Source organism: Arachis ipaensis, chromosome B4 (assembly GCF_059453495.1).
Source record: "Arachis ipaensis isolate K30076 ecotype BB chromosome B4, ASM5945349v1, whole genome shotgun sequence".
In the NCBI taxonomy this organism is placed as follows: Eukaryota; Viridiplantae; Streptophyta; class Magnoliopsida; order Fabales; family Fabaceae; genus Arachis; species Arachis ipaensis.
This window is the reverse complement of record NC_142439.1, coordinates 128,497,008-128,521,389: the sequence shown is the minus strand read 5'-3', so window position 1 is coordinate 128,521,389 and position 24,382 is coordinate 128,497,008. Positions and strand designations below refer to the sequence as shown.

Below are 24,382 nucleotides of genomic sequence, written 5' to 3'. Positions count from 1 at the left end.
ACGTCAACACAAAAAACTTCTGTTATGTTACCTTTGATTATCTGCTTCCTTTACTGCAGAAGCAAATTATTTAATTGAAATAGTCGGTGGTTGTAGAGATCCATTGGTATACCAAAACCTTTTGCCTCCTTCACTTTTCCAGGATCAAATTGGAAATCCAATGAAGCAGGAAAAAAGAAAAAAGAAAGAAAGGTACTCTTGCGGTAGGAGTTAGGAGCATAACGTATCTTTAGATTGTATTGAATCTAATTGAAAAAAAATGGCACAATAAAAATGAAATAGCACAGAATTATGGTTATATCAAATTTTGCAACATTTTCTATATATATAAAAATCGTATTCGCCTATCCTTTACAGCATGTAACATAGAAAAGTATTATGGGATAAATTCAACCAGGGCCAAAAGAAAATTCAGAATCTAAATATATTTGATATTAAATAAAATTCATAGTCTTATTCATCCTCTAATTACGTAAACCTAATTAAGTCATTTAACGGGTCTAATTCTAACTTTTTCGGCTTGGTCATGTTTCCTTAATTGAAGATAAGGACGCAAACTTTTGGCACCAATTCCACATGGACGAAGAGTATCTGAATAAGGAACAAAACGAACAAATCTAGATTCACACCCATGGTCACAAATTTTCGAGAGCACCATATATTTCTCACTAGTTAAACCATATGTGTACACCTTCTTTTTCGTAGCAAAAACAAGATAACCATTCAAAACGGTAAAGCCTCTGATCTCAGGATTCTGTTCCACTAAACCCATTCCTTTCACTCTCACCTTCAAGATCCTTCTCCACGAACTCGATTCATAGTTTGTTAGAATCCAAACCGTAAACACACGCTTTCTCAATCTCACTAAGCAAATAGTTTGATGGCCAGCAACTGCTCCCCACTTGAAAATATTCATATTGCAACTGTCATCATGGGAGCCCCTTCTTGCTTCTTTAGGAACCCTTAATAACTTGGTTTCAACACTTCCATCTTCATCGCCGGTTGTGATTTCATAAGACATGATATAAGGCCTAAAATGAGTGCTATCTTTAGCAAGATACCTGTAGCAATCCGAGATGAAGTGAATGGCGCCATTGCAAATCACAGGCTTGTCAAAATTCAAATTCCTAGAACCAGCAAAGAAACGGTTCTTTCTTAAGCTCCAAGCACCTTGTTTATGACTATAAACATGGCAATCAAAATGTGAACTCCACTCTTCATTGTCAAAAAGAATCAACCTGTAATCATCAGAGTCACATTCCAGTGTCATGGAGACACTAGGAAAATTCCTTCGCTGCTGCAAGTGGTTGGGGAGGGGAATGTCTAAAAGGTAACAAGTTGCTGGATTGATGATAAATAATTCTGTTCCATGAAGACAGAGGAGTAAACCGTTGCTTGAGCTTAGAATCTTGAGCCGCGAGCTTGCGATGAATTGTAGCATGTTTTCAGGGACGCCGGAGGAAAGTTCCTCTCCCGGCAAAGGATGCAACTCGACGTGGTCGTTGTGATTCAGAGTGTCATCTCTTTGAATGAAGAAGCATGAAGGACGATCTTTCTTCAATGAGTTTTCTGCTTGTTTTGCTACAAAGTATGGAGTTTCTGGAAGCTCTGAAAAGAGTTTTGAAGAAGATTTGAGTTTGTGGATTGCTTTTGCAGGTAACCAAGACAATATCTCTAATAACTCATCATTAGACATTGTAGCCATTGTGATCAAGATCAACGATGACTTACTTGTTTGAAAGCCAAGAATGAAAATATTCAAGAAGGGAAAGAGGAGTGGAACTTTATTTAAGGGAAGCGAACTACCGATTTAATTATGTTCTTATTGATTTAAATCCAATCATATCATATCATATCTAATTGAAATTTGATTTAAATTAATTAGAATCAAGTCTATAATGATATCTTTAATTATATTCTGATTGATTTAAATCCAATGATATCATATCATATCTAATTGAAATTTGATTTAAATTAATTAGAATCAAGTCTATAATGATATCTTTAGTTGAATTTTAAATTTTATAATTTTATCTTGAAAAGATTTGACCAAACTGATCACATAAGAATCTGTTAGAGAAAGATATATAAAAAAAATCAGAAAATAAGAATTTGTTTGGAAAACATAAATCTTTCGTCTAATTGTTCTTTTAATTAGGATTGGCACCTTTTCTTCATTTAATTGTTCTTTTTCTGTAACTATTGATTACTCCTATTTATTTTGATTTGATTTGATTAAATGGTTGATTCTATAAAAAAGAATGGTCCTGCTGTCAATGGTGATATTATATCGTTTGCTGCTCCTCCTCAGCACGGTATGAATGCTTTCCAGTTATCAATTTTTCTTTAATAAATGGGATTTCAGGTTTTCTGGTTCCCTCAAAAAATATTTCGTATCTTTTTATACAGATTTTACATATCGAGAGGTGCTTTTGTCCTCCCCCATGCCAGATAATGCAGCTGCTAATCGAAAATGTTACTCGATCAATTAAAAGAATTACAACAAAATGTAGATATAAAACGCAAGGAACTAGGCGATGTTAATAGAGTAACTGCTCAACAGAAACATGCCATCGAAGACCTCAATGAAAGGCTGAGTGCTTCTATGCAGTCATATGCTGAAGCAAATGCTATAATAAGTAGGTATGATCTATATAATAATTCTGAGCTATTTAATTCTTGATTCTTTAGTGTTTAATGTTGATGCAAGTGTCATAGGAGTGAAGTTGTTCAAAATTTGGATTAGAAACAATTATCCACAATTTGAACATCAATAATAAGTTAGGAGGTCAATTGCTTTGAATCAGGGAAACTTTTACAAGAATTGAATTTTTGTTATTTTCTCACTATAACAAGGGTGAGAGTGACAAACAGACCTACCTCCATCACAAGAAGAACTGGGCCAAAAATTTCTTCCTGCACAGACCATGGTACATACAGTCAAGTTGAATACTCGGATATACATTAAAACTTCAGGTCTTTGTGAAATTGATTTCAGTAGAAGCTTTAGAGATTTTCCATTATACTATCCATTTGACGGTGCTTTATTGCTAATGAGAGTATAGTCAAATCAGGGGAATACAAGCTACAAAAATAAATAAGCAACGGAAATCTGGATATCAAAGTTAAGCCAAGAGTTCTGTTGGTGTGCTACTTTAGTGCTTATGTACATGTGTCTATATTCTTGTGTGTAACTCAAATCCTTGTTTTATTTGAGTTTGTGGTGCTTTTAAAATTTCTGTCTTACTTTTTCTTATCTTGAATATATAGAGGGTTGTGCCTCTGAAAGCAAGAGATTGAAAGGCTTAGGCATTGGTGCCCCCGAAGGTCCCATTTCTCTTGATGATTTTCGAAGCCTTCAAAGATCAAACACAGTACGTTAATTTAAAAGGATGCAATATCCTAAGCACTGTAAACTCCTCCTTTCTTTCCCTTCTTTTTCCTCATGTTAATTGTATCCTATCTTATTCTTGGCAGGAGCTGAGGAAGCAGTTGGAGAATCAGGTGGTATTAATTGATACTTTGCGTAATGACAACCGTGTTGCTGCTGATCGTCATGAAAGTGTATGTAGCTGATGTATTTTCAATTTATGTTCTCTCCTAAAACTCTGCATGCAGATTTTAAAATAAAATGTTCAATCTCAAGTTGTTCTTTGTTATATCAATATATGGTCTACAATGTCTTACCTAATCCACAATCCATTTTATAGGAATTACAATCAGCCAAGAAGTCTGTTGCAAAATGTTACCTTGATCAATTAAAAGAATTACAACAAAGTGTAGATCTAAAATACAAGGAACTAGGTGATGTTAATAGAGTAACTGCTGAACAGAAATATGCCATCGAAGACCTCAATGAAAGGCTGAGTGCTTCTATGCAGTCATGTGCTGAAGCAAATGCTATAATAAGCAGGTATGATCTATATAATTCTGAGCTATTTAATTCTTGATTGTTGAGTTCTTCACTACTTTAGTCCTCAATGGTTGATGCAAGTGTCATAGGAGTGAAGTTGTTCATTTTTATGTAGTTTGAGCTTGAACTGATCCTTGATTGACTGATTTTTATATTGCAATGAGAATTGGCAATGTGGAATGATTTAGTGCTTATGTACATGTGTCTATATTCTTGTGTGTAACATCCTGGGGATGAATTTTAGTATTGACTGTTGGAGGAGGATGGACCTTTTGGTACCATGCTAAGTATTAAACCTTTTGCCCCCACCCTGGTTACACTAGCTGTATGTTTGATAATTGAGTCCCTCTCACTTGCTCCTCCAGTCAGAAAGTAAATATAGCTGAACTCAAGGAACAATTAGATGACGAGCGGACTCAGCGAAAATATGAGCGGGAAAAGGCCACAACTGATAGTCTGAGGCTCAAGAGGAATTAAGACGACACACTGATGCTGCCTTAAGAAGAGAAAGAGAACTACATGAAACAATAAATAAGCTTCAGGTTTGAAGGTTTTGTCGCTAAAGTAGTAAGAAACTGTACTCCCTTTACTTTTGAAGCTTATAAGCTGTCATTCTTTCTGTATGTTGTAGGAGTCAGAGAGAGAGAAAGGTGTTTGCTAGTTGAAACCTTGAGGTCCAAACTGATATGATTCTGCTTATGTTTAGCCTACAATGGGCGACAACTTGTGTATTTCATAAATAGGTTTGTGCCTTCCTTCCATTTTGTTGCAGGAGGATACTAGGCAAAAGATGGTTGTGTCTGATAATAAAGTTCGCCAGTTTGAAACTGAATTGCATGAGGAGAAGCTGACCACTGCAAATCAAACAAAGGTAATCATATGGTTTTGTGTGTGTATTATGTCCCCTTTTCATATTTTGGATTTGTTTACTATTTTGCTGAACGAAAATGTAAATTCATGGAGCAGAAAATAGAAGAACTTGAAGAGGAAACAAGAAGATTAAGCAAAGAGCTTGAGAGTGAAAAGGTAGATATCAGAATTTCATGTTCCAAGAATGTTTTTGTATAAAGGTGTTTGTCTAAATGATGTCTGCTTTCCACCGATTGCTGTTACTGTTAATGACTTATTTCTATGTGACTTCAGAGTATGACAGTATCTTATTTATATGTTGCTAGACTGATAAATTCTAATTAATAAGTTGCTTTAGCTTTCTAATTCAATACCCCCCTTATTCTATTCTATCTGTTATTTATTTTTTTTAGCTCTTACTTCTTTTCTTTTGGTGGTGAAGTTTCTTTATGTGAAACTGAAAATATTTGTTGCTGTTGTTAGCAGGCAGCTTGAGAAGAAGCATGGGCTAAAGTTTCTATTCTTGAGCTTGAGATAAATGCCGCAATACGGGATCTAGATTTTGAGAGGAGGAGGTTAAGAGGTGCCAGGGAAAGACTTATGCTTCGGTAAGGAACAAGTTTCTGTTTAATATGATCACTGGACAACTGTAGTTTGAAAATTATGTAAAGATGAATCTGTATGTATAAAAGAATATTAGAGGATATCCTAGCATGGGCTACTTTACCTGAATACTGTAATTCTTTGGCTTGCTTTACAGTTTACATATAACATTTTTTTTCTTAAATTGGTGATTAAAATAGATAGGAACGGGAATTCTATGACTTCTTAATTAGAATTATTTACGAGTGTGTATATTATGGTTATGTGAACATTACTATCATAGATTCTGAATGGATTTTGGCTATCCTGAAAATTTGAAGAATAAAGGATGTATAAACATCTTCAAGAATATGAAAGCAATTAGCAGAACAATTGAGCCTAAATAAAAGTAGGACCGCGGCTGAATAGTTTTTGTTTTATTTATTAGAATGGACTACTCAACAATGTCATTGCAGTAAAAATTGTGGATCCTGGTATTCATCTGTTGGATATGTCATTCATGCTAAGTTAATCAGCTTTGTTTAGTAGTCCCTGTTGGTTAACATGCTGCATCGTTGCACTGTTTGTATTAAATGCTGATCGGCACTTTAACTTTAAGAGGCAACATCTACACCCGCATTATGCTTTGATTTTACCACTGAAGCTCATTGATGTCATGCAGGGAAACACAACTACGGGCATTTTATTCCACTACTGAGGAGATACAAGTACTCTTTGCTAAGTAACAGGAGCAATTAAAGGCTATGCAGAGAACTCTTAAAGACGAAGAGAATTACGAGAATACTTCTGTAGATATGGATGGAGTTATCAGCGGAACCCCTGGAAGAGAGAGAAGTTGCAGGATACCATAGCAAAAATACTGCAAAGGCAGGCTCAACTGCATCTACACAGAAGCGCAATAGAGATCAAGTAGAAACCTCAAGCAATGAAGCTAGTGTCACTGAGAGGCATGACTTACTTGTTTGAAAGCCAAGACTTAAAATATTCAAGAAGAGAAAGAGGAGTGGAACATAATTTAAGCCTTTAAGGGAAGCGAACTACCTATTAATTATGTCTGATTGATTTAAATTTAATCATATCATATCAAATTTATTAGGATGAAATTTGATTTAAATTAATTAAGAACAAGTCATAATGATATCTTTACTTGAATTTTAAATTTTATAATTTTATCTTAAAAATATTTGACCAAAACTGATCATGTAGGAGTGGTTAGAGAAAGATATATAAAAAAATAAAAAAAAAAACTTAAAAGGAAGATATTATATTTAAAAAGAAAGATAAAAAACTGAAAAGTGTTTTAATTATCTAGAACACCATAATTAATCAGATTTTTTTTGGTGACTTAAAGATACATTAGATTGTTTATAAACAATGTTGATATAATCAACAGTGATGATAGGTAGTTTAAAAGATTAGTTTTACAAAATCTGATATTTGTTTTTTTTTTGCTGTATATTTTTAGAGGGATTTTGGTCTACATTTAAGATCCTCTAAAGAATTGATAAACAAAAAATATTTTTAAATTAGATATTTGAATCTTAAATTAATTTTATATTTTTGAAAAATCTTTTAAATAATCGTTCAATTAATTATTCTGATCCATAGAGTACACAAGAATAAGTCGTATTTTACTTTTGGAAAATAGTTTTTTTTAATTTATAATTAAAAAAATCTTTGTTAAATATAGCTTATTTCGGTGTACCTATGTATTTTTTTAGACGATGATAATAGTTGCCATCAAATCCAAAAAACTATAATAGTGAGGGCAAAAATAATTATTTTTTGATAAGGAGAATTATGGTTATTTTATGTAAATTTTTATTTTTCTTATAAATTTTTTTTTGTCTCTCACACAATTTTGGTAAAAATTTAAAATTAGTTAATTCAAGTTATATTTCTTATAGATTCTTTAATTATTTTTTTTTTACCAAAAATAGGAAACTCGAACCCGCAACCTCTTAATTGAGTATGGAGAGACTATGCCATTTGAGTTATAACTCATTGGCTATAGATTTTTTAATTATTGAACTATAATTTTTTGTTGTATTATATAAAAAAATCAATAAAATACGTATCATCGTCTCCAAAAAATACATAAATACATCGTAATAAACCATATTTAACAAAAAAAATTTTAATTATAAATTAAAAAATAACTATTTTCTAAAAATAAAATATGACTTATTCCTATACTCTTATGTATTTTGGAGACAATAATAATACTTACTATTGTTAACTTTTCAAACTCAATTTAATATAAGGCGATCGCCAGTAGTAAGGCGAACTGCAAAGCGATAAACTTGTTCAAATACAAAAAAATACATTTCAATAAATAAAGCTCAAAAATAAATTTTAAAAAATAAATATTTTACATAATTTATATTAGAAAAAAATCTCCTATTTGGACACACTATTCCTTTACCTTCTCGTAAATGACTTTTGTCAAAAAAAAATGTAAAAAGTTTTCCTGATAATTTGTTATAATCTTTTACATATTATAAATTATAAATGAATAGATTCTCTTTTCTTATTTTTACTCTTTTTGTTTTTGTGATCGTTGTTTTCTAGAAAAGTTTTGTAACCTGACTTCAACAGGATCTAATTGCGTCGGCTGTCAAAAAGTCAAAACTCAACCAAACACTTTCCAAATGTGTTGTACTAAAAATGAGGGTGTTTAAATTCAAACTGATTTAAATTAAATTGCTTATCTAATCTAATTTAAATTGAAAATTGATTAAAACCGCACTAATTCGGATTTGATTTGATTCTATTTTTGCAAATCGTTGAATCGGATCGGATTTCGAATCTAATTTTCATAATGGATCCAATTCAATTCAAACCGCACAATGTACTATAATATTATTATTTTATTATTATATTTATAATTATACTTATAACATGTTCAATTTTTTATATATTTTATATTATTTATGTATTATTATTTAATAAATATTTTATGTTCAAAATATTATTTATTTATTTATTTTAACTAATTTATAATTTTATTTCTATTGTTATGTTATTGTTGACTTTTTAAGATATTGTTGTGATTTGTTATGTTATTGTTGATTATTTAAAATTTGATGTTGAGACTTATTATATATATTTAATTTTTTTAATTTATAAAACTACAAATCCAACCCAATTCAAACTGCTTGAAATTGGATCCGGATCGGATTTTTTTTAAAAATAGCATCCAATCTAAACCGCACCAGAAGTAAAATTAGTGGTCGGATCAGATGAGTTTTTGACTCAAAACCGATTCAAACCGCACCGCAAACACCCCAGCTAAGAACCAAAATAAATAAATAAATAACCTTATTTTTGTCTATGTCTGTTTAATCTTCCTCTCCTTCCCCACTCCTCTTTGTGGTTTCTTTGTATAATGGTGAATCTCTTAAGGCAAGCATGTTTCTATTAAAAGTAGGGGACAAGTTGAAGATTCCAGGTTTTAAAAAGGTAATTCCTGGATTATGTTTTAATAGATTCCAGTTGAGAGATGAGTTTGAGTCAAATCATTGGTACGTGGCCCTACTTGAATCCTGCATCCAATCCAAATCTCTTTCTCAAGGGAAGATTATACATCAACATATCATTAAGAACAATTCTAATATCAAAGATTTCTCCATTATCCTTGACAAGCTTACTCATCTCTATGTTAAATGTAATGAAGTCGAACTTGCCCGCCAAGTGTTTGAGAAAATTCCAAACCCAAGTGTTGTTTGTTGGAACATGATGATCAGAGCTTATGCCTGGAATGGACCCTTTCAACAAGCCATAGATTTGTACTATAAGATGTTGCAACTTGGGGTGACACCCAATAAATTCACTTTCCCTTTTATTCTCAAAGCTTGTTCGGCTCTGCAAGATATACAAGTTGGGCAAGAAATCCACAAGCATGCCGAGCAACTTGGTCTCGAAATGGACGTTTATGTTTGCACAGCCTTGGTTGACATGTATGCCAAATGTGGAGATTTGTTTCAAGCACAAACCTTATTTAATTGTATGTCCAGCAGGGATATTGTGGCATGGAATGCCATCATTGCTGGGTTTTCACTGCATACACTTCACAATGAAACTATGGAGTTACTTGTACAAATGCAACAAGCAGGAATAGTTCCCAATTCTTCAACTATTGTAGCAGTTCTACCCACAGTTGGACAAGCTAATGCATTAAGCCAGGGAAAGGCAATCCATGGTTACTCTTTAAGGAAAATGTTCAGTGACAGTGTTGTTGTTGGAACTGGTCTTTTGGATATGTATGCTAAATGCCATCATTTATCTTATGCCAGGAAGATTTTTGATCGGATGAAGCAAAAGAATGAGATATGTTGGACTGCTATGATTGGAGGATATGTTGCTTGTGATTTCATGACAAATGCATTGGCCCTTTTTGATGAGATGGTACATGTTTATGAGTTAAACCCTACACCAGTTACTCTTGCAAGCATACTTCGAGCTTGTGCTAAGCTTACTAATTTGAACAAAGGGCAAAGCTTACATTGTTACATGATTAAATCAAGGATGGACTTAGATACAACGGTAGGAAACTCACTCATATCAATGTATGCTAAGTGTGGGATGATGGAGGATGCAGTCGGATTTCTTGAGGAAATGACCTCAAAGGATACAGTTTCATATAGTGGTATCATGTCAGGATGTGTGCAAAATGGCCATGCTGAGAAGGCTTTACTTATTTTTCGCCAGATGCAGTTGTCTGGGTTTGAACCAGATTTGGCAACCATGATGGCCCTTCTACCAGCTTGTTCACATTTGGCTGCTCTACAACATGGGGCCTGTTGCCATGGATACTCAGTCATTCGGGGCTTCACGTCAGAGTCGTCCATCTGTAATGCCATTATTGACATGTACTCAAAGTGTGGAAAGATTCATATCAGCAGGAAAGTTTTTGATAGGATGCATAAACGGGATGTGGTTTCATGGAATACAATGATAATTGGTTATGGTATTCACGGGCAATGCACAGAGGCACTTTCTTTATTCCATGAGTCTCAGGTTTCAGGCTTGAAGCCAGATGATGTGACCTTTGTTGCTGTTTTATCTGCCTGCAGCCATTCAGGGCTTGTCAAGGAAGGGAAATATTGGTTTAATGCCATGAACCAAGAGTTCAGCATCACTCCAAGAATGGCACATTATATTTGCATGGTGGACCTTCTCGCCCGAGCAGGAAATTTGGATGAAGCATACATCTTTATTCAAAGGATGCCATTCGAGCCTGATGTTCGTGTATGGAGTTCATTGCTTGCTGCATGTAGGACCCACAGAAATATTGAAATGGGGGAAGAAGTGTCAAAGAGGATCCAGAAGCTGGGACCTGAAAGTACAGGAAACTTTGTTCTTATGTCAAACATCTATAGCTCTGTTGGGAGATGGGATGATGCAGCACAAATCAGAACAATACAACAGCATCAAGGTTACAAGAAAAGCCCAGGATGCAGTTGGGTTGAGGTCTCTGGCATAATCCATGGATTTATTGGCGGGGATCAATCTCATCCACAATCAGCATCCATAAATAAAAAATTACAGGAGCTGCTAGTGCAAATGAAAAGGCTGGGATACAGTGCAGATTCTAATTTTGTTCTCCATGATGTTGAAGAAGAGGAGAAAGAACAGATTCTCCTATATCATAGTGAAAAAATAGCCATTGCATTTGGACTTCTTAATATCAGCCCCTCCAAGCCCATTCTAGTTACAAAAAATCTGAGAATTTGTGTTGACTGCCATTCTGCAATAAAGTTTATGGCACTCATAACAAATAGGGAGATAATAGTGAGAGATGCAAGTCGATTCCATCATTTTAAGAATGGCATATGCAATTGTGGGGATTTCTGGTGAGATAAAGGAAAGGTATTATACTTGCTAGTTGCTATGGTTCAATTAAGATATGGCGAGGTAGATGTGAATAAACCTGCAATATGGTGGAAGTTAACAATGTCCTCCATGGGTACTTTTAAAAAATACTCCTCTCTGATCATTAGTTAAGTTACTTTTAAATTTTATTATGGTAAAAATAAACTCCAACAGAATTTTATTAAACAACAAATAGCATTTTGTTCCTCTCATTGACACTCCCATCCTATCTGAAACTAAGGAGTGAAGAATATCACTTGGGAGAGAATCCCAAATTCAGTGTTGAAATCCTATTTATAGTGTTTGCATCTTATGCTTGAAGCTATATATATATATATATATATATATATATATATATATATATATATATATATATATCAACTTTTGCAGGGTCATTAGAATTTTACATTGTTTTATAATGTTATGGGCTTATTCTTAAAAGACAAGACGAAGTTAAGCAAGTTGTTGAACGATGTTGTTTTGTTGGTGCTGTTTGGGTTGTTGAATATTGATGAATGGTTTTAGAGTTCAAAACAAATTTTGTAACAAATCTATCTTTTATTAATTCAGAAACCTAATAAAAATGGTTTTTCTTGTCTTGTCAAGAAATTTATATGAAATCCTTCAACAACTGTCTTAATTTATTCTTTCTTTGTTTCTATTAGTGTGTAATCTTCACCTAGAAGAAAAGCATATGTGATCTTTAATTCAGCATGCTATAGATTCTAAAAAAATGTTTAATCTAAAAGAAAAGCATATCTGATTCATAACATCTTTCTCTGTATTCTGTTGATTCTAAAAGAAATGACTTATTCTTTTTGTTATTTTGCAAGCTACAGCGTGGTGCCTAATTTATGATTTATTGTACAGGAATTAAAATCACAAAGAATCCATTGCAAAATATTACCTTAACTATTAAAAGCAATAAAGAACACTGTGGATCCGAAACAGAAGAAACTAGCTAGGGGTTGTTGACAGAGTAACCGCAGAACAGAAACCTGCCATGGGAAACGGTTCAAGTGTTTCTCGGGAACACGAGGAATGGAGACGACTCACTGATGCTGCTGCTAAAAGAGAAAAAGAGCTACAAGAAACAATAAATAAGCTTCAGGTTTGATAGTTCTTAATAATAAAGGAATAAGAAATTGTACTCTACATTTTAAGAAGCTTACAAGCTGTCTGTCCCTTTGGTATATTATAGGAGTCTGAGAGAGAAAGGCGTTTGCTCATCGAGATGTTGACGTCAAATCTTGTATGGTTTAGATTTTGGTTGTTGACATAAGAAATCCACAACTTATGTACTTTATAAAGACTTTTTTCACTTCGTTCTTTCCTGTTGTAGGAGGATACCAAGAAGAAGCTAATTGTCTCTGATAGTAAGGTTCGCCAATTGGAAAACCGATTACATGAAGAGAGGCTGACCACTGCACACGGAGTAAAGGTAGTCTGGTAACTCTTTTGTTTGGTTACTCCAGAGACACCTATAGTTGTACTCGATTATGAATTACATCCTTACAGTTTAAAAGTTTGGGATCAAGTTTCTATATCATATAAGAATAATTAATCAAGTCATGTCTCTATACTTTAAGCATTTCTAGTCAATTTCCTATACTGTTGACATGTTTTTTAAATCAAGCCCCTTTGGTTAAACGAATTTGCAATGAAGCTCCTATACTGGATGATAAATCCCTGTTTTTCTCTTGAAAACATTGGTACAATACAGCGACTTGATCTCAAAAGTTTTATACTAAAGAGACCTGTTAAAAAATGTTTGTCAAATATAGAGACTTAACTAAAAACATTTAAGTTATAGGGACTTGATTAAAATTTATTGTATAATATATGGAATTAATTACAAACTTTTAAACTATATGGATCTAAATGAAACTTGAGGGAAACTATGGGCATCTCCAGATATATTAAACCTTTTTCTTTTTGTTGTTTTTTTATGGCACACTCTTAAACCTATTCATGGTGAGTATCATGTTGCCTTTATCATGTTTTGTTTAATATTTAGCTGAACATACATGGTATTTCATGGAGCAGAAAATTGGAGAACTTGATCAGGAAAAAAGAAGATTAATGAAAGACCTTGAGAGTGAAAAGGTAGGTATCAGAATGTTTTAATAGAAAAGTTTATTTTAGTTAAATTGTGTATGCTTTTCGCACATGCATGTTGGTAACATTATTGATTTATTTCAATGAGACTGCAGAGGAAGCCTCTCTATTTGAATCTAAGAAATTTCATTGCCATTGTTATTAGGCAGCTCGTGAAGAAGCACTCTCCAAAGTTTCTGTTCTTGAGCTTCAGATAAATGCTGCAATGCAAGATCTTGATTCAGAGAGGCGGAGGTTAAGAGGTGCCAGGGAAAGGCTAAAGCTTCAGTAAGGCATTATTTCTTGTTATTTATTATAATAATGGGATGCGTATGATTTGAAAATTATGTTGAATGAGTAAAGACGATCATCTTATTTTCCAATGTAGACTCAAGTTGCAATACTTCTTCCAGCGTCTTTGTTTCTTTTTCGTTGCATTAACAATTTGCGTCATGAGTAATATTTGATAAGAATAGGAAATTTTAACTAGAATCATCATAAATAGTGTATACTTTCATAGGTTTTGATTGGATTTTCTTGAACTACTCTGAAAAACGGAAATGAAATGTAATGGACAAAGAAATAGACATAAAAAAGGGTAGGGTTTGGGGAGCCTTATTTAGTGAAAACTTCAGAGTTATTGCTACTTAAAAATAATTGTTCTATTTATACACCCTTCCTCTATCAATAATTGACCACAAAATTATAAGGTTCTATTTCTATAGTTCTTGACTACTAATTTGAGAGGTATGATCTTAGCCTAAACAACAATGCAGGTTTCTGGATGTTAACTATGTTGTCTTGATTAGAATATGCACTACTAAACATTTCTTTTATATATACACTCTACTCTTACTCTGTTATTTCAATGAAAATTTCTGAATGCAGTATTCATAAATTGCTTCTGTATAATAGTCACTTTACATGCTGATTTACACCTCCGCTTCATGATGCAACTTCTTCACCTGCATCTTACTTCATTGTGATATTAGAATTTTAGACCACTACTGTTCAACGATGTTATGTAGGGAAACACAACTTCGGGCATTTCATTCAACATGTGAGGTGATACAAATACTGTTTGCTAGGCAGCAGGAGCAATTAAAGTCTATGCAAAGAACTCTTGAAGACGAAGAGAATGGAGTCGTCAGTGGAGCCTCAGGCAGAGAAAAACAGCTTACTGAGGAACATAGTAACAATGATGTTAAGGCAAGAATGGCTACTACTGTGCAGAAGCACGATGACAGAGATCAAATTCAAGTTTCAAGCAATGAAGCAAGTGTCTTTGAGAAACATGACCCTGATAAAAAGTGTGAAGAACACCGAAATATGAAAGAGGTGGATCAAGTTCAAACTTCAGCCAATGAAGCAAGTGTCACTGAGAAGCATCCTTCTGATATTACAAGTGAAGAATGCCGAAATGCACATGAAACAGATCAAGTTCAAACTTCAACCAACGAAGATAGTGTCACTGAGAAGCATCACTCTGATATTAGAAGTGAAGAATCCCAAAAGACACATGAAACAGATCAAGTTAAAACTTCAACCAACGAAGCAAGTAGCACTGAGAAGAGTCATTCTGATATTAGAAGTGAAGAATGCCAAAATACACATGAAGAAGACCAAATTCAAAGTTCAATCAATGAAGGACGTGTCACTAGTAAGAATGATTCTGATGTAAGAGGAGAACAACGCCAAAATACACATGAGTTCAACTGTGCAGATCATGACCATGATGTTAGAGGTGGCTTTGGTTCTAATAGTGACGTTGGCACAGAAACATCCATGATAAAAGGAGATGCCGGAAGTACCGAGCCAGTTCTCAAAACTGAGAGTTGTAGAGATCGTAGTGAACAGAATATTGATTTGAACGAAAGTGGCCCACTGGATATGGACACTAGACAGTTTGATGAGGGTATAAATGCACAAGAAACTGAGGAGCATGCTCAAATACCTGATCACAAAGTTTTACATTTATTGCTACCATGTTCTCCTATAGAAACTGATAAAACAACCAAGGATAACAAAGCTGAAGAAGCAGTTAGAACAGCTGATCTTTTAACTCCTGAAGCTGCTGCAGCCGGACAGAAAGAACAGCAAGAATTTTTGCATCTGATTTGAGGGAGCAGTTTGGAGTTTCTGCATATGATACTACTAATATTTGTGGCAACAATGATCGAGTCAATGCAGAAGTTAGATCAATATCTTATGGAAACCCAGGGTAATTCCCATGGTGAGAAGAATCATAACCAGGATGGATGCTATGTACGGAGGTGATGAATCAACAGAAGAAAACTGGACCTCTTTTAAAGTTGGGGATTGTGTATATGTATATACATACCTACATATATACATACGTGGGTATATACTTCAGAGATCTCATGTACATAAGTGATTAGTCTCTTCTCTCTCCCTCTGTAATTATATTATATGTAAGACACTTTACTGAATGTTATTGTCATTCATATAGATCTTCATCACTTTGCATGACCTTGTCAGGAATGTTCTATCAAAGCAAGTAATATGCTGAATGAGGCATACATGTAAGTATGTAACAATAAACATGGCTACTTGTAGAGCTTATATTAGTAGATAATCAAGTAAAAATCATTGTAAGCGTCCTTGAGCAATGTCCTAGCCTAGTGAGATGGCCAACTTAATCAACCTAATAAACTTTTTCCAATAAACATAAAAACTAATTGTATAAGTGCAACACCAATGATAATTGGATCCGAACAGCACGGCTCCCAATAGTGTTCTGCAGCCGTCAGAGGTGTCATGGCAGCAGCCTTCCGGTGGAGAAGCCTTGCTACGGAAGCTGAGGCAATGTTGACGAAGGAATTTGATTGAAAACCTTCACACCCATGGCAAAGAATGGCACAGGCAGTTATTAATTATTAGTTTATTACCACTTCGTAATGTATCTGGTCCTGGTTCATGACCTTTCCTTTTAGAAAGACAGAGAATGTGCTATTAACCTTTACGTATTCTTCTTCGCATATATTATTTTGTAATCTTAATATAAAAGAAAAGCATATGCTAACCTTAACTACTATCTATACCATTGGATGGATTCCAAAACAAATGTATAATTTAAAGATAATTCTTGTTTGCATTGTTTTGTAAGCTAAAATCTCATGCATAATGTATGATTCATGGAACTAGCATGAGTCTAAAGAGTCCATTGAAAAATTTCACCTTGATCAGTTAGAAGAATTGCAGCAAATTTGTGGATCAAATACAAAGCCTGCCATGGGAAATGATCATAGTAGTTGCAGGGCTCAAGGAGCAGCCCTACAAAATCGAATAGATTGGCTTCAGGTTTGAAAGTTTTTATTCTAGAGTAGTATGAACCTTTTCTCTCTAGTATGAGAAGCTAACAAGTTGTTCCCATTCTTATATATTGCAGAGGTTAGTTAATGAAAGATCTCAGCAGATCAATACCTTGGAGTCCATGCTGGTATGGTTCTGCTTTTGGTTGTTAGCATAACACAGGCCACAGCTTACGCTCCGTGTAAGGAGATTTGTCCCTTCATTCCTTCCTTTCTGTTGCAGGGAAATGTTAGGCAACAGTTAGCTCTCTCTGATGATAAGGTTCGCCAGTTGGAAGCCGAGTTAAGCAAGACGAAGCTGACCGCTGCAAATGGAACAAAGGCAATCAATCTGATATTTTGTTTTATTTTTTTAATTGATGCAAGCTGATTTGTTGTATTATTTTTTATAATCGCTAATTTGTGGAGCAGAAAGTAGAAGAACTTGAACAAGAAACAAGAAGACTAAGGAGAGAACTTGAGAGTGAAAAGGTAATGTTATTTATTTGCTTCTAGTGAGATTTGCAAAGGAATTCATTGATAATATGTTGCCACTTCAACTTTCTAATTGATTCTCTTTCTTTATTTTTCTATGTTATATTCTTCCTCCTTTGTTATGTTTCTCTATTCGAATGTCCTTGGCAGGCGAACGGAAAGCAACTGAGCGATCAGCTGCTTTCAACTGCTACTTTGTTGTTGGGGCTACAAGTGGAAATAAGACAACTTTCTAATGATGCCGTAACAAGAGAAAAAGAACTACAAGAAGCAACTATAAAGCTTCAGGTTTGAAAGTTTTAATGCTAAGTTAATACAAAACTAATAATCATATTTACAATCTGGAGCTTACAGGTTTTTCCTTTTATATATTGTAGGAATTGGACAGAGAAAACTGTTTGCTCGTCGAAACCTTGAGGTCCAAGCTGGTATGGTTCTGATTTTCAGTTGCTAATCTCTAAGACAGGTCACAAATTATGTAGTTTGTAACAACATTTGTCTCTTTCGATTGCAGGATCATACTAAACAAATATTAGATGCTTCGAATAATAGGGTTCGCCAGTTGGAAACGCAAATACATGAAGAGAAACTAACCATAGAAAATGGAATGAAGGTAATCAGATAATTTTACATTACCTTATTTTGTTAATATTTAGCTGAAGCTGCACATATAGCTAATTTATGGAACAGAAAATAGAAGAACTTGAAGATGAAGCAAGAATATTAAGGGAAGAGCTTGAGAGCGAAAAGGTAGATATCAGAAGTTAATGTCATTGAATGCAAAGATTACATTACATTAAAATGTTAATTATTTGACTATAAACAAATTTGGTGCTGGATTTTAACTAGGCAGTGCGAGAAGAAGTATGGAATAAAGCTTCTGTTCTTGAGCTTGAGAAAGGTGAGACAATGAGAGATCTTGATTCTGAGAGGCAGAGGTTAAGAGGAGTCAACGAAAGACTTATGCTTCAGTAAGAGTTCATTATTATTAGCTTTTTTTATTATTATTATTATGATCAAAGTGCATCTGGAATTTGAAAATATTATTTGTATAATATTCTATTGAGGTTCTAGATTTTTCACTTTTGTGCAGCGAAACACAACTACAAGCCCTTGATTCCACTACTGAGTTGATACAAATGTTGTTTACTAATCAATTAAAGACTATGCAGAGTACTCTTGAAGATGAAGAGAACTTTGAGAGTACTTTTGTAGATATGGATGGAGAAATATCATGCAAAGAAAAAGAAGTTGATAATGTTGGCGCGGAAGCTATGGTGGAGGGAAATGGCAGAGGTACTGAGCAGGGTCTTGAGATTGAGTGTTGCGCAAGTCATGACGAAGAGAATATTGATTTGGAGAAAATATCTTGTCCGGACTGTGACAATAGGCAGTTTGATGATGAAATTGATGTCAATACACAAGAAACTGAGTATGCTCAAACACCTGATCATGAAGCCTTACCTCACTTGCCATCTTATAGCAGCATCGAAAAAACTGTTGAGGATAGCCAATGTGGACGCAAAATCAGAACGGCTGATCTTTTATTTTCTCAAGGTTGTGGCTGCGCATTGAATGATTCGAATGTTTCGGAGATTGAGAGTCAGAGAAATCCTTCTAGTGCTGCTGCCGGCGAAGGCAATGAACGGCAAGTATTGTTGCTTCTCAATTGAGGGAGTAATTTGGAATGTCTGCATATATATGATGAAAAAACTCGGTATAATGTATTTGATATTGTCATGTATATTTTCTGATTAGTCTCTTGCTATTCTCACCCTATGGAATTTTTTATGGGTTCTCTGAAATTGTATTTTGGGCCTAAATGTCAGGTCAAAACTCTTTTTTGGGGTGTATCCAACATCTTTTCTGGTGAGTTGAAGTTGTTCGAGTTCTTTGTAAGTAAAGATGCAGGTGGTACTTGTGGATACTTAAGTTAGTAAGGATTTTAAGCTGGTTTTATGTAGATTAGAGTTCGAAAAATATCTGAGGATATCAGGGTATTTATAAGTGTAGATATAGAATCAATAATCATCTTTAGAGTAATTTTACTTTTGATGGTGGGTTTGTGCTTCTTTTTGTTAGGAAGATTATTGATATCTCCTTTTTAGATGAGTAAGAGATATTGTAAGGGTTAGTTGCCTATTTAAATAAATAGGGTTATATGTTCATGTTGCTATGTCCGACCTCACAGAAATCGAGTAGATAGTAATGTAAATTTAAACATTGATATTGTAGAGTATTGAATGGACTTCATTTATTTTAGTTCTGACTAAATTGTAGTTAGGATATGAACAAAATTATATTCAAGGTATTTAAATAGTATACTATATATCATTCATATGTTTTTTTTTCCTTTGGTTGGAGTATCATTCATATGGTTCTTCATGCCATGTTTTCCTTGGCATGTTGTTGATGGTTTCTTTTTATTAATTTTTTTTAAAGCAAATAATGTGTAATGATTAGTTAATAACAAAATTACACAAGTTAAGGAAAAACTTCATTTGTAGCTCCAGTTTCCAATCATGTTTTGACTATTATAAATGAATATATAAATTTAGAATTGTCACGTATATTCCGAATCTGAACTAAGATTTAGCTGACATAATGGTTTTATATGCTAATGCTAATATTACATATCCTCTTAACGCATTCTTTTAAATTTTTATAATTCTTGCAGGTACTATATACAAAATGTCTTGAATACTTTTGTAGTTATAAATTTTTAAATGCATTATATTTTCTTTATATTTAATACTTTTCTGTTGACTATTAGAAGTTTTTCTTTTAATCATTACTTATAAAAACAGATGTCTCTTATGTTTTTTGGACATGATTCAAATAAATTGCACATAAGAGGGAAAGTGTTAGGAAGAAATAGAGAGAGGGGGGGGGGGGGGCAGATTTATGGCCATGAAGAATTTTCATTGAAGTGAATGTTCCAAATACTCAACGTTATTTTTATTCTTGTTATCGTTTAAACTTTAAAGTAATCCTTATGTCTAATCATTTGTATTTGTAAAGTCACTTGTATTAACTTTACTTTTCTTTTTTGAGATTACTATTGGTATAAATAGTTGTATTAAACTATTAACTATTAATAAAACTGACTATGATTATTTGTTAGAATAAAATATATTTTTTGTCCTTGAAATTTATTAAAAGTTTTTAAAATATTCTTAAATTTTATTTTATTTTAATTTTGTCTCAAAAATTTTTAATTTGTATCAAATATATTCATAGCGACTAATTTTTAAAAAATTTACTACTAATTTAAAATAAATTTAGCAATAATTTTATAAGAAGAATCTTGAATCCAAACAAAATAGACATAAATTTAATAGTTAAGAATATATTTGATGCAAATCTTCATTTTTAAAAATTATGGCTTCTCATTTATCTTCTAGTTTGTCCTCCTAAATTGAAACGATATTGGATATTGTAACACAAGGCACTTATTATAATTGTGGCATCTCCTCTTGGATATGTTCAAAAAGTACATCTAATAAGATCGATCAAAGTAAAAGAATAAAATAAAAATTAAAAGAATGAGGACTTAAATTAAAGTTGACTTGCAATCTTATTATTATGGTTATAGTGGCGACCTCATCATACACATGTTTAATATATACGAGCTATTTCTCCACTAGAAATTTTCACACTTTAAATTATACTTGTTTTTATTTATTGTTTTTATTTTATTTTATTTTTATTAAAATCCATGTGAAAATCTTGCTAATAGCTCTATTTTCAGTTTTCACCTCAACAATCTTTATTGCGGTAAATCACTTGCTTTTATATATAGTAGATGATTTTTATGGTTTTATTAACAAAACCACCAGATTATATATTATTAGATTCAAACTATTAAAAATGTCTTTAATTTATTAAATTACTGATAAAAGTATTATTTAAATTTGTTCACAACAAAAATATTATTTCTAAAATATTTTAAAATTCAATAAAAGCACCCAACAGTTTAATATATATTTTCGAAAAAAATTCAAAGGTCAAATTTTGATATAATTTTTGACAATTAGGATTAAAAGATAACATTTTTATCTTTAAAAGTTTGTGATTTTACAATTAGATATATTTTGTAGTTTTTAAATCACCAAAAATAGTTTTAAAAAATAAAAAGAAAATCTGGAGATCGAATTTATTCTTTTTTTGCATGTATTTTTTAAATAATTATTCATATATTTTTACAAAATTTTAAATCAAAATCATAACTAGTTTGTCAAATATAAAAATCATTTATTATTTGTAAAATAAATGATACTTTTTTTTGCTATTTTTATCGTATTTATTTTAAAATTTATTAAAGATATTTAATTTTTATCATTAATAAATTTGGATGATACATCTATTAGCATTTACTAATTCGAAAATATTTTATCGATCGTTTACTCATACAAATATTCTCATCCACTCTTGTGATTTTATTATATGACTCGTTAATTTAAACTTTAAATTATAATGATTCTTCTTTCCATTATACTTTAAATTATAGTATTTTTTTTAAGACCTCAAATATTTCTATTTGTTCATTCGTTCGCTAAATAATTTTCTTTTCCGTAACTCCTAAATATTATTTTTTGTGTATCATTGTGTCCCACTACTTCATCCATTCATTCTAATGATGATTAAAGTTCCTAATAAGCCAGCAATTCAATAGAACCTTCTAATTAGTGTAAGGACTTAACCACAATTCCACAAACTTTTCTACACTACAAAAACTCTCTCTCTCTCTCTCTCTCTCTCTCTCTATATATATATATATATATATATATATATATGGTGTGTGTGTTATATAGAAAATGTTATTTGATAGCATTATGAAAGAAATTATGTAATGTTATCAATCATTTCTCCTAAAATTTGGTAGGGTTTGTTCATGGCCGGTCCAGCTTGAAGATTCATGACTAAATTATTCAATTAGGTTATGGCCAAGGTTATTTGGGTTATTCGGTCTGGCCTAGTTGAACCCAAAATAAAAAATATATAAATTAGAAGTTTGTTTTAATTGAAAAATACACAAATTATTAAAGTTGTTAACGCAATATGTGATGCTATTGGGAAATTTTTTTTCTGTTGTATTATGATGTTGCAATATGGGCTAACTATTTTTTTACTTTCTTAGTTTGAGCTTATAAAGTACGGACATTTTGCTGAGTTATTGTGTCTGCGTGTCAAACATATTTTGAATACGATACTTACTAATATTTGTTTGACATACGTGTCTGTTCTGTCTAACCATGTCTTAATGGAAAATAAAAAAATTCTTCTCCGGACCATCACGTGTCAGCGTGTCCAGTCTTATTCTTAACATATATTTTTGAAATAAATTTATATGTAGTATATACTATTATTTATTAAAAGAAAAAAATATTTTAAATATTTGATATAATTAAAATAAGATATTAAAATTTAATTTATATTTTAATACCAATAAAATATCAAAATATCATTACAATTTATCTAAAAAATATTTTATCTTTTATATGTATACGTGTCCTCGTATCTTATAAAATTATAAAATTCGCGTGTCGACGTGTCCCGTACCGTGTCGTGTCCCGTGTCCGTGTCAGTGTCCGTGCATCATAGGTTTGAACCTAGTAATTGATGGTTTATCAGTGGCTAAGAGAAGGGGGTTGAATCTTAGCCCCTTTTTCGCTTAATAACACTTGCTGGCCTTTAAAATAACTTCTGGAGATTTTTTGCTTTTTGTCTCGTACCTAGCCACGAGACTTTTTCTTTTTATCTCGTAACCAGGCAAGAGATATTTTTCAGTTTTATCTCCTATGCAGCAGAAACAGAAATGGAGTAGAAGAGAGAGAGAATCACACCACAAAGTATCTTGGTTCAGCTACCAAGTGCAATGCAGCCTACATCCAGTCTCCATCACAACAATGATAGAATTTCACTATAATCATCATGATTACATACACCAATTCTCCCTAGGAACTACCCTTCCTATCCGGGATAAGTCCAAAATCTATCCCCAACCCTGAACTTGACTTGGTCACCTACCAAGGTTTCAACTGCTAAGTGCTAACCCAACTTGCAAGGGGATTCCCACAGAATCATGAAACACAACACAGATGTACAAAGGACTTCTAGGACATCTATGGCTTTTTATTTTAATTTTGTATACTCTGCCTTTTTCCGCTCTATGGCTTTTTCATACAAACCTCACTGTTTGCCTTTTTCCATGAGACTCAAGACAGACAAAACTAAACAAAAAAATTACAAAATGAAGAACATTGAAGGAGAAGAACTTCTGTTAACTTAGGTAGCTATGAGAACTCTGTGCCTTGCACTCTCACTCCTTGCTTCAAGCCCTGGCTGTTCACCCTTATTTATAGAAGGGGAAGCCTCCACGGTTGAAACTGTTGAACCAAGCTAAACTTCTTCTTCTTCAAACCAAAATCGGTTCGACCAGAGAGAGAGAGAGGAGAGGAAACCGAATGTAAAACCCAACATGCAATTACCTCTGTGTCTTCCCTTTACACCAAGCTTCATCAATCCGAGCCTTCCATCTTGACTTGCACTCCAAGAAGGATTCCTGGCCCTTGATGAGTTCTTGATGATGACAGCTCCTCCTGCTCTAACTTCTGCCTCATCCTCCATATAGCTACAGTAGCTACCTCCTGTAGTGGTTGAGCAAAGGTAGAGACGAGCCATCCCTGCAAGGGATCTTCTTCCTTTGACTGAATGGATCTTCTCCATTTCTGGTTATGGAGAGCTTGAGACTTCCTCACCACTTCTTACCATAAGTGGCAAAGATCTCAACCACACCATACTTCAGATTTACTTTTTCTTGATGCCATCATCACAATGGCTTTGTTACTAGCTTCTTCTACTCTCTGATAACTTGCCTTAGCTTCTATTTTTCTCTGTGAAGTGACCAAAAGCAAGAAGAGAGATGAGAGAGAAGAGAGCAAAATAGCTTCCAAATGAAATAAAGAAGGAAATAGAATCAATTACACTTAATTAAAAACCACTTTTCTTTTTCATAATAGCGTGTGAAGAAATAATAGCAATCACATCAATTTCAAATTTTCTCTCTCATGTTTCCAATGCAAGTTAATTCAAGTTAATTGAATTTGGAATCCATCACAAATTAAAAGTGGGATCCGTTGAGAGCATGAGACTTTGCTTTCTTCCAATATTGGTTTCGGACCAAGCTTTGGTCTTAGTAGCAAAGATTTAAATGGGCTTGTTTCAACAATATACTGGC

At 33.1% G+C, this 24,382-nt stretch overlaps 3 protein-coding genes and 1 pseudogene across 6 annotated transcripts; 3 read left to right on the top strand and 1 right to left on the bottom strand.

The window, feature by feature from the left end:
• Positions 1 to 487: 487 nt before the first annotated feature.
• Positions 488 to 1,705, bottom strand: LOC148569167 (F-box/kelch-repeat protein At3g06240-like). The gene has a single exon (XM_088484912.1). It carries the CDS (start codon positions 1,703 to 1,705, stop codon positions 488 to 490), a length of 1,218 nt encoding a protein of 405 aa, XP_088341038.1.
• Positions 1,706 to 2,239: 534 nt separating this feature from the next.
• LOC107637002 (uncharacterized) lies at positions 2,240 to 6,401 on the top strand (annotated as a pseudogene). Its single transcript, XR_015881007.1, has 11 exons — positions 2,240 to 2,315; positions 2,514 to 2,639; positions 3,271 to 3,374; positions 3,478 to 3,564; positions 3,711 to 3,913; positions 4,279 to 4,455; positions 4,545 to 4,563; positions 4,657 to 4,784; positions 4,880 to 4,939; positions 5,249 to 5,370; positions 6,027 to 6,401. The product of XR_015881007.1 is annotated as an uncharacterized LOC107637002 (transcript).
• A 2,313-nt stretch (positions 6,402 to 8,714) lies between these two features.
• LOC107639776 (pentatricopeptide (PPR) repeat-containing protein) lies at positions 8,715 to 15,826 on the top strand. 3 transcript variants are annotated; one of them, XM_088485333.1, is made up of 7 exons: positions 8,728 to 11,236; positions 12,110 to 12,350; positions 12,441 to 12,491; positions 12,582 to 12,680; positions 13,286 to 13,345; positions 13,503 to 13,624; positions 14,425 to 15,826. In XM_088485333.1, exons 2-7 carry the CDS (start codon positions 12,243 to 12,245, stop codon positions 15,455 to 15,457), a joined length of 1,473 nt encoding a protein of 490 aa, XP_088341459.1. In that variant the 5' UTR covers positions 8,728 to 11,236; positions 12,110 to 12,242; the 3' UTR covers positions 15,458 to 15,826. The 3 variants fall into 3 exon arrangements, with proteins under 3 accessions (XP_020977319.2, XP_088341459.1, XP_088341458.1); XM_088485332.1 differs by having other exon boundaries at positions 14,365 to 15,826; XM_021121660.2 differs by lacking the exons at positions 12,441 to 12,491; positions 12,582 to 12,680; positions 13,286 to 13,345; positions 13,503 to 13,624; positions 14,425 to 15,826 and having other exon boundaries at positions 8,715 to 11,236; positions 12,110 to 12,154.
• Positions 15,827 to 16,469: 643 nt separating this feature from the next.
• On the top strand, positions 16,470 to 19,306 carry LOC107637000 (uncharacterized). Its single transcript, XM_021121659.2, has 10 exons — positions 16,470 to 16,657; positions 16,746 to 16,796; positions 16,892 to 16,990; positions 17,080 to 17,139; positions 17,293 to 17,430; positions 17,520 to 17,570; positions 17,657 to 17,755; positions 17,833 to 17,892; positions 17,992 to 18,113; positions 18,236 to 19,306. Exons 1-10 carry the CDS (start codon positions 16,589 to 16,591, stop codon positions 18,813 to 18,815), a joined length of 1,329 nt encoding a protein of 442 aa, XP_020977318.1. The 5' UTR covers positions 16,470 to 16,588; the 3' UTR covers positions 18,816 to 19,306.
• Positions 19,307 to 24,382: the final 5,076 nt, after the last annotated feature.

Bases quoted from the DNA above. Each gene is read 5' to 3' on its own strand.
- LOC148569167 (XM_088484912.1), bottom strand. From the start codon at position 1,705: ATGGCTACAATGTCTAATGATGAGTTATTAGAGATATTGTCTTGGTTA.
- LOC107639776 (XM_021121660.2), top strand. From the start codon at position 8,777: ATGTTTCTATTAAAAGTAGGGGACAAGTTGAAGATTCCAGGTTTTAAA.
- LOC107637000 (XM_021121659.2), top strand. From the start codon at position 16,589: ATGGGAAATGATCATAGTAGTTGCAGGGCTCAAGGAGCAGCCCTACAA. The intron at 16,658-16,745 runs GTTTGAAAGTTT...TATATATTGCAG, and splicing joins ATCGAATAGATTGGCTTCAG to AGGTTAGTTAATGAAAGATC. The intron at 18,114-18,235 runs GTAAGAGTTCAT...ACTTTTGTGCAG, and splicing joins AACGAAAGACTTATGCTTCA to CGAAACACAACTACAAGCCC.